The 14305-nt window shown below is 39.7% G+C and overlaps 1 protein-coding gene across 4 annotated transcripts in view; it reads left to right on the plus strand.

Annotated features, from left to right (window-relative positions):
- Positions 1-14305, plus strand: part of Btg4 (BTG anti-proliferation factor 4) — a 125213-nt gene that overhangs the window by 92808 nt on the left and 18100 nt on the right. For 3 of the 4 annotated variants that reach the window (XM_076575359.1, XM_076575360.1, XM_076575358.1), the window contains 4 exons: positions 8930-9128; positions 9583-9720; positions 10300-10498; positions 12991-13488. In XM_076575359.1, coding sequence (XP_076431474.1) covers positions 8956-9128; positions 9583-9720; positions 10300-10498; positions 12991-13233 — 753 coding nt within the window. In that variant the 5' untranslated portion in view covers positions 8930-8955 and the 3' untranslated portion in view covers positions 13234-13488. Of the gene's footprint in view, positions 1-8929; positions 9129-9582; positions 9721-10299; positions 10499-12990; positions 13489-14305 lie in introns of those variants that run through there. The other variant, XR_013052478.1, reaches the window with a different exon arrangement.

Genomic DNA, 14305 nt, shown 5'->3' on the forward strand with positions numbered 1-14305 from the left:
TAACCCCAGTATTGTAAGAGGTAGGCCTGGAAGACTTGAAATATTAGTCTAGGGAGATTGAATATCATCATTCTTCTGGCTGGAAAGCCTCTGATGTATGCAAAGTGCATGTTGTTTTAATGGAGGCTAAAGTAGCATCGATTACAGAGGAGGCTGAGATTCAGTGGAGGAGACAATTTTTAAGAAATCTGGATATGGAATGATAGAGGAAATACGGGAGAAGTGAGGGATTTTGTGAAGGGGATTTCACAGGGTTTGGTGGCTGATTCACAATTTGTCAAATCAGCTACCAAAAATCAGTGATGAATTTGAGGAGCTGAGGGGAACACATAGTCAGAGGATGTTTATGATGAGTTTGAGTCTAAGCAAGCCTGAATTGAGTTAAGTATTTAAGCTGAAACTCTGGAAAGAGCTCAGAATTATAAAGAAGGATTAGCAGTTTTCTGAAACTGTGGATACTAAAGTCAGAGTTGAATGAAATCTCCAAGGGTGTGCTAGCTTATTCTTGCTTGTCATGGTTCACATAGGAAGGATGAAGTAGGTGGAATGCCATTCTTCTTCTTCTTCTTCTTCTTCTTCTTCTTCTTCTTCTTCTTCTTCTTCTTCTTCTTCTTCTTCTTCTTCTTCCTCCTCCTCCTCCTCCTCCTCCTCCTCCTCCTCCTCCTCCTCCTCCTCCTCCTCCTCCTCCTCCTTCTCCTCCTTCTTTACTGGAATTGAACCCAGGAACATGCTAAATAAGGTGATCTTTTCTAGGCTGTATGTAGACAGGTTAATTTCCCTGGCTATACACAGGCTTCTGTCACTTAAGGTAGATTTCCTGGTTTGTAAAAGATTTCCTCCTGGCTTGAGCTTTCGGAACAGCTAACTGGTGTCTAGGTGTGTTGTTGAAGAGAGTTTATTTTCCTTCAGAGGTCTAGCATGTATTCTTAATTCTGTGAAGCCAAAATAGGAACCTACCTTGTCAACTAATTTATTTACAAGAATGAAAATAATTCATGCCATCCTCATAGGCTTCGCTCTGTGTACACTTAGTCTTGCATTTCTTTGTACTGTCCTTATTTGGCACTTAAGCCTTTTTTATTCCTCTGTGGAACTTGTCTATCGTTTAACAATTATAGCTCACTTCTTCGTTGCCTCTAAACCCATAACACATATGTCAAGGATTTCATCATATTTACATTGAGCTAAGTTTGTATTGTCTTCTCCCCTCTCAGCTCATCTATAGCCTGTTTAAAGCCCTACTTTAAAAGCCCTGGGAAATTAGTCCATTGTGCCTTTTCTCATCTTCATTCTTCCCCCTCTTCTCTTCTTTCTTTGAACTCAATGTATTCAGTCTATAGTTAGCATCTTCCAGTAATGAAAGTATCAACCACCTATACTTTTTATTTTTAATTTCTTATTTGATTAAGACAATATACAATGTTGTCACATGTACAGACACATGTATTACATTAGTATACTGTGTGTACAAACATATTCTCACACTCTGAATTATTTTTACTGTACTGTCTTGGTTTTTAACTTAAAACTTGAAAATTATGTTTCAACAATTAATGTAATTTTCTTTAACTGCAGTTTGGACACAATGAGATTGAGTTTATATATAAGGTATAGAGTCCACTCAGTGTTTAATGAAATGGTGTGCATATGCTGTTGCCGAAAGAAGCTTCCTATGACAGTGAATTTTTGCTAAAACATCTATATCCCTCTACTTTTATTAACAGTGAAATGCATTTGCAAGTGAATAGGTGAGCCTAGAAATATAACCTATAGTTTAAGGAATGAATGATAGAGAAAGTAAGTAGGAGATGGGTATGGTGGTGCACACCTTTAATCTCAATACTCAGGAGGCAGAGGCAGACAGATCTCTGTGAGTTCCAGGTCAGCCTGATCTACATAGTAGGTTGCAGACCATCTAGGACTATCCAGTGAGACCTTGTCTCAAAAAAAATTAAGTAGGGCTGAATATAATCCTGTTTGTTACTTCATAAATCAATCAAATTTAATGTTCAGTTTAGGTATTTTTGAAATTACTTTTCTGAAGTAAAATATCTGAATACACATATTTTCTGAGGTGCTATACATTATAGACAAGATACACAATAAACCCAGGTGCCCATCAATGGATGAGTGGATAAATAAAATGTGTTGTATATACAGGAGTAGTAGTTAGCCACAGAGAATGAAATCATAGCATTTGCAGGGAAATGGATGGAAACTGTGAATATCATATTAAGTGAAATAAGTTAGACACAGAAAGATAAGTATTACATGTTTCTATCACACATGGCAATTAAAAAAGAAAGGGGTTTATTGGGTATGGGAAGGTGAAACCCACTGATTTGTACCATATGCTTAATAATTATAGCAAGTTAATATCCTTGTCTTAAACTGCTATAATCATAAATAAATTAATTTTATAAATAGTTTAAAATAAAGAAGACAAATATAGGACTGAATCATACTTCACTTCTTAATTTAAGATTTTTTTTTGTTATTTTGATTAATGTGTATGTATGTAATGTGTGCTATGTGAGTAAATGCCACACATGTCCAGGTGCTCCAGAAGGTCAGAAGATGGTATCAGATCTCTTGGAGCTGGAGTTACAGGCAATTGTGAACTGCCAACAGCAGGGTGCTGGGGACTGAACTTGGGTCCTCTGCGAGAGCAGCAAGCACTCCTCTCAACTGCTGAGCTATTTCATATTCTTAGTTGATGCCTTTTGGGTCTTGACTATTCCTTGTCTTATCAGTCAAGTTGAACTCCATATTTTAATATGGAGAAATTGAGTTTTTGGAAGCTTCCTTGCATAAGACCATTTTTATGCGCTATACCATTATCACAGGCATAATAGAAAGGAAAATGTATCTTTCATACCACCTTTTCTTTCTGATCGTCCTCATTCAAATGGTCTGGAGTCTTCTATCCCCCATTTTTCTGTGGCACCTTGTCCAGGCTTAGCCTCCTTACCCAAACCTCTGCAGACAAAACACCATGATTTTGTTCTATGGAGAACTCATCTAATATTTTTTTTAAAAGAATTTCTAAAAAGACAATATTTTAAGTAAGGGAATAGATGTCTTATAATGGGAACTTTAGACATTACACATGATCAGTGGGAAAATGTTTTTTGTCTTTTAATTTTTTTTTTTTTGGTTTTTCGAGACAGAGTTTCTGTGTAGCTTTGCGCCTTCCCTGGAACTCACTTGGTAGCCCAGGCTGGCCTCGAACTCACAGAGATCCGCCTGGCTCTGCCTCCCGAGTGCTGGGATTAAAGGCGTGCGCCACCACCGCCCAGCTGTCTTTTAAATTTAGCATTTTCTAGCTAAGTGAGGTTAAAAACTGGGCATGGTGGTACATACCTGTTGTCCCAGCACTTGGAAGGCTAAAGACTGGAAGACTGCACAATTTGAGGCTAGCCTGATCTGCATAGTGATTACTAAAGCAATCAGGACTACCTAATGAGACTATCTAAAAATCAAACAAACAAAATCACAAAACTGAACAAGCAAACTATGAATTAAGAGGCTCGCTTAGGCTGGTCCATGTTGGATCTAAGTTCTTATATCCCTTCCTTATAAAATTACCTAAAATTACATTTATTTATTTATATGTGTGGACATACGTATACCATAGCACACAAATGGAGGTCAGAGGACAATTTAAGGTAGATGACTGAACTCAGGTTGTCAGGCTTGGTGCCAAACACCCTTACTTACTGATCCGAGTTGTTATCCCCCTCATATCCTTTCAATGGACATTTAGTACTGGGCATTTCGTTGTCAATGGAAATTCGGTTTTAAACTTAACGGCTCAGTATTTGTTTTGTTTTGCCCTGACCATCCCGCTGAACTGCTTGTTTCTGTATTCTCTTGGCTACTAAGAACTTGGAGTATCTTGTGAGTATCCCATCTTTAAAATACTGTATTCAAACAATAGCTTGTACATATGTTTATTTTCCTTCTCTGGATTATAAATCTCTTGAAAGCGTAGGTTGAGTTTTGTGTTTTGTTTGACCTACTCACTGAGCACACAGCAATGTCTAATGTTAGTGGCCGGGCAGCAGGAACTCGGTGTCAGTAAAGCAGAAGGGGTAGATGTCCTTCATGGGAAGGAGGCAACTGAGATCAGGTGATTAAGTCATAAGCAACTGAAGGAAGTTTTGCGTGATGTTTACTCTCTGTTTGATTGTTCTTTCCTGAAATTTAAGTACATTATTATTATATGGTTCTATTCACGCTTTCCAAGGCCTGCTTGGACCTGTTGTAGAAAATAATGCTAGGGGAAGATTCAAAACCTCATCAGTGAATGAGCCTCACCAACTCAGGGTAGCTGAGCAGTATGTCATCTGGAAAGGTGAAATCATAAAAGAATTATTAAACACCTGGCACCATTAATTTAATAATGTAAACAGCAGGCATTTTCAAAGAAAAAGAATGTGTTTGCTAATGTCTATGTTGCCTTGGGTTCAAAAGCAAGTTCTATTTCATCAATATGCAGTGAGTCTGAATTTTTAGTTTTAACACATTTAAAAACACTCTTTGAAAAAGTTAGCCTGGAAAATGTCAAAAGAAGACGAGAATAAATAAGTAATATGATTTAAAAATCTCATCGATAGCAAGGTGAGACTTGTGTTAATGACTTTTTCCTGTGCTGCACATTAAACTAGTTGGGGAGCTTTAAAAAATCTTGATATTGAGTGCTGGCATTTCTACAATTTCATTCAATTGACTGAAGAACCTGGAAGAGCAGTTGCTGCTACTGATGCATGACAGTCTGCTGCTATTTGCCGTGTGTGTGTGTGTGTGTGTGTGTGTGTGTGTGTGTGTGTGTGTCTGGAATTTTTGGAACTTTAACTATGTTGTCAGCTTTGGAAAAAAGTGTCCCACTTTACCATGTTGAGTTGGTGTTTACAGATATTAACAGCCATATTGGTGGAGAAACATTAAATTTATTTTTTCCATTTGTACACACTGTATCAAATATGAAAGGTCTTATCTATGGAGTTTTATTGCAGAAACTAATAAAGTATTCTCTAAATTAAATAAAAACATCGTTGTATAGGTTTTACTTATTTGTAGTTCAATAGTGTTGTCAGAGGTTAGGAGGCAGCCTTCAGTATTGTTAAGGTGATTCCAAAGCACAGCAGTTTGGTAACGTCTTTCATGAGCAAAGAATGAGAAACACATCATGGATGGCTGAGGCTGAGAGGGTAAATCCTTCAAGCCTAGTTTCACTTTCATTTGTTTTCCTATGTTCTGGATATAGGACACATAGAAACACTGAATTGAACTGAATTAACCTGAAGTTGATCTTAGATGGTCACTCTTAGATAACTCAGCTATCTATTTCAGTGGTCCTTATCTAGCTCAGTGGTCCTTATACTATTTATATTTCCATACCTCTTATGCCTCAAGGATGTTTAATGTCTAGGACAGTCCCTAACATCTGTATTATGTCTTAGTCCACCACTGCTGAGTTTTGACACTCATGCCACTCCCAACATGCCAGGAGCTGTCCAGACCCATACTCTACTACTGCTAGTTAGGAGTTATTTCAGCCAGGAAGTAAGTATATAGACTCAAATTGCACTTTATACTCTGCTTTTTCAGAACATGCCTAGTACCAAATGTCCAAGACTGAGTCTTTTAAAATGGACTCTGAGTTGGGAGTTGTAGGTAGGAGGCTTTGGGGAAGTGAAAAATACAGAATTGGGTAGAGGGAGATGCCATCAGTGACCAAGTTGTGGCAGGGACCTTGGCCTATCTTATGGGGAAACAGTAGAGATGCAGTGGCCCTTCAGAGTTGTTGTAAATTGAATCCAAGGGGTCAGTTTTCATGAAAAGGGAAGATGGTAGGCAACTTAAATTGTGCACCAGCTAGCTTGATCCCAAGCAGGGCAAAACTCTCAACTTTTTCTTTTTTCTTTCTTTCTTTCTTTCTTTCTTTCTTTCTTTCTTTCTTTCTTTCTTTCTTTCTTTCTTTCTTTCTTTCTTTCTTTCTTTCTTTTTTTCTTTTTTTTTTTTTGTCTTTCAAGACAGGGTTTCTCTGTGTAGCTTTGCGCCTTTCCTGGAACTCGCTTTGTAGACCAGGCTGGCTTCGAACTCACAGAGATCCACCTGGCTCTGCCTCCAGAGTGCTGGGATTAAAACTCTCAACTTTTAACAAACAGATGGTTCCTATATGTTGTGAAAGTTGGGATTACTTGGAACAAGAGGGCCACGTCTGGTTAAAATCCTTTCTCCTTTTATGATAGTACTACTCTCTTAGCAGATTAAGAAAATATTGATGGATTTGAAAAGTAATCTGTGAGATCTTCATTTTACCACTGACTCTTTTCACTGTATATGACAGAATTAAATGGTTGAAGAGAGGAAAAGGCAATTGAAAGAGGTAATGCTTAAGGCACCGTCAAAGCCTTTGCTTGGTCTCCATCCTGTTCAACTTGTATCTTGGAAGGCACAGATGGTATTTTTATTAAATAGACAAATATCATAAAACCAAAAGAAATAGTTGACTAAATAACAAAATTTTCTTCACTGTAGCAATGACCCAAATTTAACACATGCACAGGAAATGTGGCTCATTGATTATTTGCCCAGCATACATGTGGCCCTGGGTTCCACTTCACATTTCAAATAAATCAGTTAAACAACACAGTGAAATATGATAGTATAGCTGCAATGTGTAGTTTTCTGTTCTACCTAACCAACGCAAGATTAAAATTGACTTAGGAAAAAAGTATAATCATTTGTATTTGTTAGTAAGACAGGCAGCCACGATGAGCACTTACTTTATGCCAGGTGGTCTATGAAATACTTTATGCATAGTTTTATAATTTAGCCTTGGCACTGTAAGACCATCGTCACGCTGCTAGCAGAAGCAACAATAGCTAACATTTGTGGAGCGTGTCCTGAGTTCCAGCCCTCCTTCTGAGCATTTCACCCTAATTCTCATAATAACCCTGCAGAGTGTGCGCTGTCATTTTCTCCTTTGTGTCTGTGAGCAAATGGAGGGACAGAGTGGTGGAATCCCTTGCTAAGGACAAGCCCTGGGTTGAGCTGGGATCCATTTCAGGGTGATGGATTAGTGTGGAGCCAGCAGTCTAGTTCTTCACCCACTTTACTCTTTTCAGACAGAGGTCAGGAAGGTTAGAAAGCCTGGGGAACTTCGCTAAATTCCTGATAAGACGGAGGGCTGCCATTCAAACCCACAATACTGACTTTCTAGCTGCTTTGTCCTTTCTTTTTAACTGTTCTTCTGCACTACCTTCCTGCAGAAGGTATGGCCAGGTGTACTAATTCTCTACTGTAATCTTGATAACAACCCTGTGAAATTGCATTCACTGACAGGAAGCTGCAAGTTATGAAAATCTGAAACCAGTTGCCGAGATTATGCAGATAGAGTTTTGTTTTCTTTCTTTTGTTCTTTTTGTTCTGTTTTTGAGACAAAGTCTGTCCTAGAACTCATTATGTAGCCCAGCTGCCTCCTGAACTCAAGCTCCTCCACTCCCGGCCTTCTTGAGAGCTGCGATTCCAGGTGTGCAGGACCACACTCAGTTAACAGGTTGTGAGCTGCTGAGTAGCAAATTCACAGAGCCCTTAAACATTTTGCCATGCTGACTGAGAAAGATGTGACAAAACCAGCAGCCTCGGTGACAAACAGAGCGCTTGCAAATTCAGTGTGAGGCGGTGATGTGCTGTTGGTGCGGACAAGGGGAGGCCACCCGACACGGCGATGCTACGGCCAAGGACTGCGTTCAGGGCAAGGGAGGTGGCTGTCCCGCTCTAGTGCTTATCAGCTGGCACACCTGGAGCATGTCAGCAAATACTTTACAGGAGGATGGGAGTCTGTCCCACACTGTGACGCTCATCCAGACGCGAGCTTGCCACACTGCAGTGTCTGAGCACTGAAGCCATAGGACAGCGGCCAACAAGCTGGGAAACTAGCCTCTCAAATGAGAAGACTTGTGAGGCCAACTAGCTAATATTTAGAATATCCCTCCACCCCCGACCCCCACCCCGAGGCGGAGGATTCCATGTATTCTTCATAGTTCCAGTGTGGAAGACTAGGTTGTATAGGCACAACAGCAAAGAAGTCGAGTTGGCTCCTTAAGAGGTCTGGCTGCTGTTTGGGGCTTTTTGGATATGAAATAGGCTTCCTAGTCAGAGAGTCAGCTCTTTTTCACCGTGGAAGAAACTGGTCACTATTTGCCGGTGTTAAAGACACCCCCCCCCTACCTATGGAGTGGGTATATCTTTAAATACTTTAGAGAATAGTCTACATCTGCTATGGGGGAACCAGATGAGTCCTGGGAAAAGCTATGTGATTGTCCCAATGGAGAGCACCTGCGTGGGATGAGCTGCCAATCAGCACTGCCAGCCAGGCATATATGGAGTGGCCCAAACCTCACCAAGCAGGTGTGAGCAAGAGTTGACAACTAGTAGTATAGTTGGCTTTCTAACGCTGGCCCACTTTTTGGGGAACAAAAGAAATTTTTACTGGCAAGTGTAATGTGTTTTTTATTAATCTTAACTTGTAGTGTGCAGCTTTTGTAAGCCACGTTTTCCAACTGCAGTCCCCTGAATCCTGGGCTCTTTGTAAGTACATTCTTAAAAAGTGACTGCTGGTGTAACCTACTGTCCACATTAGCAGCTTCGTACTTAGGTTGCGTCTTGATTGCTTAAGTGTTTCGGACTTTTAGAAACATTGCTTTTCCTTTGGAAAAGTATGAGAACAGGAAGGTTGAAGAATAGGTGTTTGGTTTTGTTGTTGTGTTGATGTTAATTCACTGAGGACTCACTCCCTCTCTCCCACCAAAAAACTAAGTTTAAGGCATATAAAATCCGCAGCCCACGTTGATGTATTGCTGATAAGTTAAACCTTGACCCCTCTGTGATCCCTTCTTGCTTTCTTTCATGGTTTCAGGTCTCCACACAGACTGCTTTGGAATCATGAGAGATGAAATTGCAACAGCAGTTTTTTTTGTCACGAGATTGGTGAAAAAACACGAGAAACTGAGTGCACAACAGATAGAAGCCTTTGCACTAAAGCTGATGACCATCTTGTTTGAAAAGTATCGAGGTCATTGGCACCCTGACTGCCCTTCCAAGGGCCAGGCTTTTAGGTGAGAGCTTGTGTGGCCTGGGGGAAGGAGCAAGCAGCCAGTGATAGACTCTGCTTGGAAAATGCAACATTTTTTTGTCTGTCTCCAAGCAAGAGACGCTTTATGAGCTCCTATTAATTTGTTTGAACATGGGTTTAAAATAAAGAGGTGTGATGTAGTTGAACACTAAAGACCTGTGAGGTGCATTACACAATTTGTCGTCTGTTTGCCATAAAAGATAGACCGTGAAATCTGGTGATTTAACAATGTGTTTTAATGTTATGACACCCATTCTGAGTCACCGTAGCAAAAGTTAATCAAGTTTTGTTTCCATTTGTAAGTAGGGAGGGGAGGGGAGGGTGAGGAGAATATGTGGGTAAGGCAAGGGCTGTACCCATGATGTGTGATTTCCTGCTGAAGGTCGGTCCTGTCAACATGCCTTCTTTACCCTTTTCCTCCTTTATATCCTCCTCAGGTGTATCAGGATAAACAACAATGAGAATAAAGACCCTATTTTAGAAAGGGCTTGTTCTGAGAGTAATGTGAATTTTTTTCACCTGGGACTTCCAAAGGAGTTGACCATATGGGTCGATCCCTTTGAGGTGTGCTGTAGGTGAGTAATTTTGTGGTTTGTGTGCTTGGTGACCCCTAGGAAACTGAGGTTGTTTAGTCAGCTCTATGTACCTTTGTGAAAGATGATACCCAGAGCATTGGCTTAGCAGCTGGGACACTGTTTGATCATGGTTTCAGATGTAAGCTTTTATTAGACAACACGCATTTCCATTAGGGATGGTTGAACTGGCAAGCACAAAGGCATGGCCGTGGGTTTGCAGTGTGACTTGGGTCATTACAACCTATTGCATATTGCAGATTTACAACTTTTAAGTACCATAGGAAACACCAGGAAGGTGGGGGAATCATTTAACATGGAGGACAATTCAGTCCATTAATTGATCCAAAAGGGTTGTTTTTTGGTTTGGGTTTTGGTTTTCCCTTTCTGACCAATTAAATGGAATAACCGTTACAGGATATGCTCAGTAATTGTAACATCCTAGTAGCTTCAGGGTATATTGGCCTTCAGTTTTCTTTTTAAAATAGCTTTTTAAAAGTTAAAGTTAGTATGGTGTCTCCAGACAGAGATCGTATTTGTGGGAAGTTGAGTTTCTGATGAATATTTTCTTTTCCTACTTAGGTATGGTGAAAAAAAGCATCCCTTTACAATTGCTTCTTTTAGAGGCAGATGGGAGAACTGGGAACTAGCTCAGCACATCAGCTATGCAGTTAGCAGGGCCACTGCAGATTGCTCTTCTGGAACGTCCTCTGATGAAGAAAGCTGTGGCAGGGAGCCCCGAGTCATTCCTAAAGTCAGCAATCCCAAGAGCATCTACCAGGTTGTGTGTGGTTCACCATTCTATTCTCATGCTCCCAAGAAACAGAGCAGGAAGTAGTGAAATGACAGAGGAAGGCCCTCTGCCCAATGTCAGCATTTTGGCAGAACCTTTTCTGTCCTCCACCCAGTATTGTCCCCACTGGACTGAGTTCTTACAGGAGACATGCTCTTCTGTGGTCCTGTTTCCTCCAATAGTCCTTGAAAGCATCTGGCTTCCCTTCCACTTATATTCCTCAGGTTAAGTTGTAATAGTTAGTGGGTTTTGTTTCTAAGTTTGAGAACCCCTAAATAGCACAGGCCATCCCATAATTTCTGATCCTTCTGCCTGTCACCTGCTTGAGTGCTGTGACTAGAGGTGTGTGCCTCCTCACTCAAGTTAGTAGGTTTTATTAATCAAAATGACACGTCATTTAGAGAAAGCCTAGACTACGTAAGAAGACCAGAACACTTTCATTTCGACACTAACACAAATTCTCAAAACAAAACAACAATGAAAAAAAAAAAAACTTTTAAAAAACCCATAGCCAGTTTCAAGGCAGCTTATCCAAAAATCAAAACACTCAAACCATCAAAACCAATAGAACCATAACCCATCAATAGAGATGCACGCCGGGAGGTGGTGGCGCACGCCTTTAATCCCAGCACTCGGGAGGCAGAGCCAGGCGGATCTCTGCGAGTTCGAGGCCAGCCTGGGCTATCAAGTGAGCTCCAGGAAAGGCGCAAAGCTACACAGAGAAACCCTGTCTCGAAAAAAACCAAAAAAAAAAAAATAAAATAAAAAAAATAGAGATGCACATTTATGTGGAAATAAGTTCCATGAAACAATGTTAATATTTACCAGGAGCCTCCCACTGCAGTAGTTCTGACTGTTCAGTAGATAATTACAGGCGTCGTAAGTTGATTTCATGACCCATTAAAAAAAAACAAATCTGAAGAGATTTCTGTCAATTTGTATGCATACTTTTGTCTTAACCACTTATGCTAACTTTCAATTGTTTTCTTTTTAACAGTTACCAGCCAATATTTTAAAATCTTCCACATTGCTTTATTAAAAAACCCAAACAAACAAAACTTTAAAATTTGACATCATTATAGAAACTAGGTTTTTTGTTTGTTTGTTTGTTTTCTTCTTGAAGTTATTTCTTAAGACTTCAGTCTCAGACATGGAATTTCCAGGCCATTAAATATGGATAGTTTATTGATTCCCAATATATGGCTTAAGTACCTAGTAGAAAGCTGTGTTTAATAAAATTTTCACTAGCTCTACTATCTGCTTTACCATTTCCCCTAAAATTGGCCTGTTCTCATAAAAAACACGAAATTGGAAGAATAATCCCTGTAATAGATAGCACTAATGAAATTACTAAAACTGTTTTATGAAATTGCATCTATCTTTTGAAGTCCTTATGTATTATCATATATTATGGGTCAGAAACATATTAAACTTTTGTTAAATTACTGAAAAACATTTTCCTTCAGTTTTTTTTAAAGTGTGTGTGTGTGTGTGTGTGTGTGTGTGTGTGTGTGTGTGTGTGTGTATAACAGTTTAAAACTATATAACATTTCATTTTGGAGAAAGACATCTTCCACCTAGGGTTCAGATGTATAGGAAGCTGAACTGTTCTATAGTAATGTCTTTTCAGAGTGTTGTCTATAAAACATCTTGGTCAATTATTTGGGATGTTAAAATGGGTCTGACCCCAGAGATCATTTTTAGGCAGTTTTGGAATGGGCTGACAGAGGTCAGGAGGGAGTGGGGTAAGGGTCAACCCAATATATATATATATATTTGAAATGCTTTGTGGTTTCTTTTTTTCCGTGGTGCTAGGGATTAAACCCAGAATGACAGATATCTACTTAGACATTGAGCCAACTTTCCAGCTCTATCTCATTCCCATTTCTTTTCTTTTTGAGAGAGGATCTCACTAATTTCCCCAAGCAGGTGTTAAACTTTTGATTCTCCTACCTCAGCTTTCCAAGTAACTGGGATTAAAGGTGTATTATAACACAGCTTAAATATTTTTAGTTTCATTTAATAATTCATTTTAGGGACTGGAGAGATAACTTAGCAGTTAAGGGACCTCTACTCTTTCAGAGGACCCAGGTTCAATGGTGAACATAACCATGAACATGATGGCTTGTAACCAACTGTAACTCCAGCAATGGGGGATCTGACACTCTCTTCTGGTTTCAGTTGGCCTCACTGGGCACCAGGCAAGCATGTGGTACAGACATTCAGGCAAAACATCCATATACATAAAAGAAAGACAAAGAAAAAAATCATTTTGCTTAAAGATATAAACTGATGATGATCTCTAAGGGACATAAAATGCTGGAAACTTTTCTGTAGAAGGCTATTTACTTTGATTCTCTTAATTTGTAATCCCCATGCTTTGGAAGGACTTCACTTCTGAGTTATGGGCTCATAGTCTCAAGAGTTGCCTATCAGTCCAGTGACCTTCACATGTTGTTTCTCCTGTCTCTCCTTACCAGGTTGAAAACTTCAAACAGTCCTTCCAACCGTGGCTCTGCCTCCCCCGTAGAAAGCATTTGGCAGATGGTCGTGGGGGCCTCCTGGGGACTGCTTACCACCCAGTGCCCAGGAACCCTAAGTGGTGCAGGCCTGCTGGGCGCCGGGTGGACAGGTACCACTGGATCAACACCCAGCTGTACAGTGGTCAGGCAGCACCGAGCAAGCTCGAAGGAGAGGCCTTGTCTTCCCTAGAGCACAAATGAGGCTAAAGCCAGGAAAAGCTCCACTCGCAAGAACTCTCAGGGGTGAGAGTGCCGCACAAGGTGAAACCTTGCACACAGGTCACCACTCGGCTTTTAGCTATCCTTTTAATTCTTATTTAACTTTATATACAATTTTATGTAACACTAGTGACTGTATGTGTCTAGTAAAGTGATTGAATGAGATATTGCCTGTGATAAAATAAAATTAATTATGGGAAGGAAGAGTTGAAATAAATGTACTGTGTTTTTAACAAACCCCTCGTTCAGTTTGCTGCAAGAAAATTTTAAGTCTTTTCTTTCTTCTGTAGTCAATGTTTTAAAAGTAGTTTTTCAATTAAGGGAGAGTGATCCTGACAGAAAACTCCTCTGGATTCATCTTTAATATTTGTGCTAACCAGCCTATTTTATAAATCTGCTAAGAACTTGTTGGAAATATTTTTAAGGTAAGAGAATTTCCTTGGTATGTCTTTTGAAAAGTTTGATTTACTACTAAAATTTAATAGACCTACTGATATGATCTATTTTATAAAAGTGGTACCTGCTTCTTATAAAGAATTCACTAACAAGAAATAAAAATTCCTATTCATGAGCCACGTGACCATTGCTAATATTAAATGGTAGCCGTGTTGCAGATACAGTTTGCATATATACATAGTTAAGAATGGATACACAAGGCTTTTAGATGGCTCAGTGGGTAAAGGGACTTGCCACTAAACCTGTCAGTTCCCAGGACTCACATGGAGGAATGGAGAGCTGACGCCCACAAGCTGTCTTCTGCTCTCCACATGTCTATCATGGCACCTGCACACTCAAACATGTAAACATAAAAATCTTTTTAAAAAAGAATGAGTGCACAGGTAAGCAGTTCAATAAGAGACCCATGCTAGAGGAGCTAACCATTCAGGATTTAGATTTCGTTTTATTTGATTTTCATAAAGTAACAATCTTGAAATGGAATTCAAAGTGGCCCTGAAATAGCTCAAAGCTTTCCCACGCTTCTTAAGTTTTATCTGGAACTCAACATCATGTTGGTGCAGTACCTAAAACTCTTCTTATTTTATGATTTGTTGCT

Source organism: Peromyscus maniculatus, chromosome 7 (genome assembly GCF_049852395.1).
Source record: "Peromyscus maniculatus bairdii isolate BWxNUB_F1_BW_parent chromosome 7, HU_Pman_BW_mat_3.1, whole genome shotgun sequence".
Lineage (NCBI taxonomy): Eukaryota > Metazoa > Chordata > Mammalia > Rodentia > Cricetidae > Peromyscus > Peromyscus maniculatus.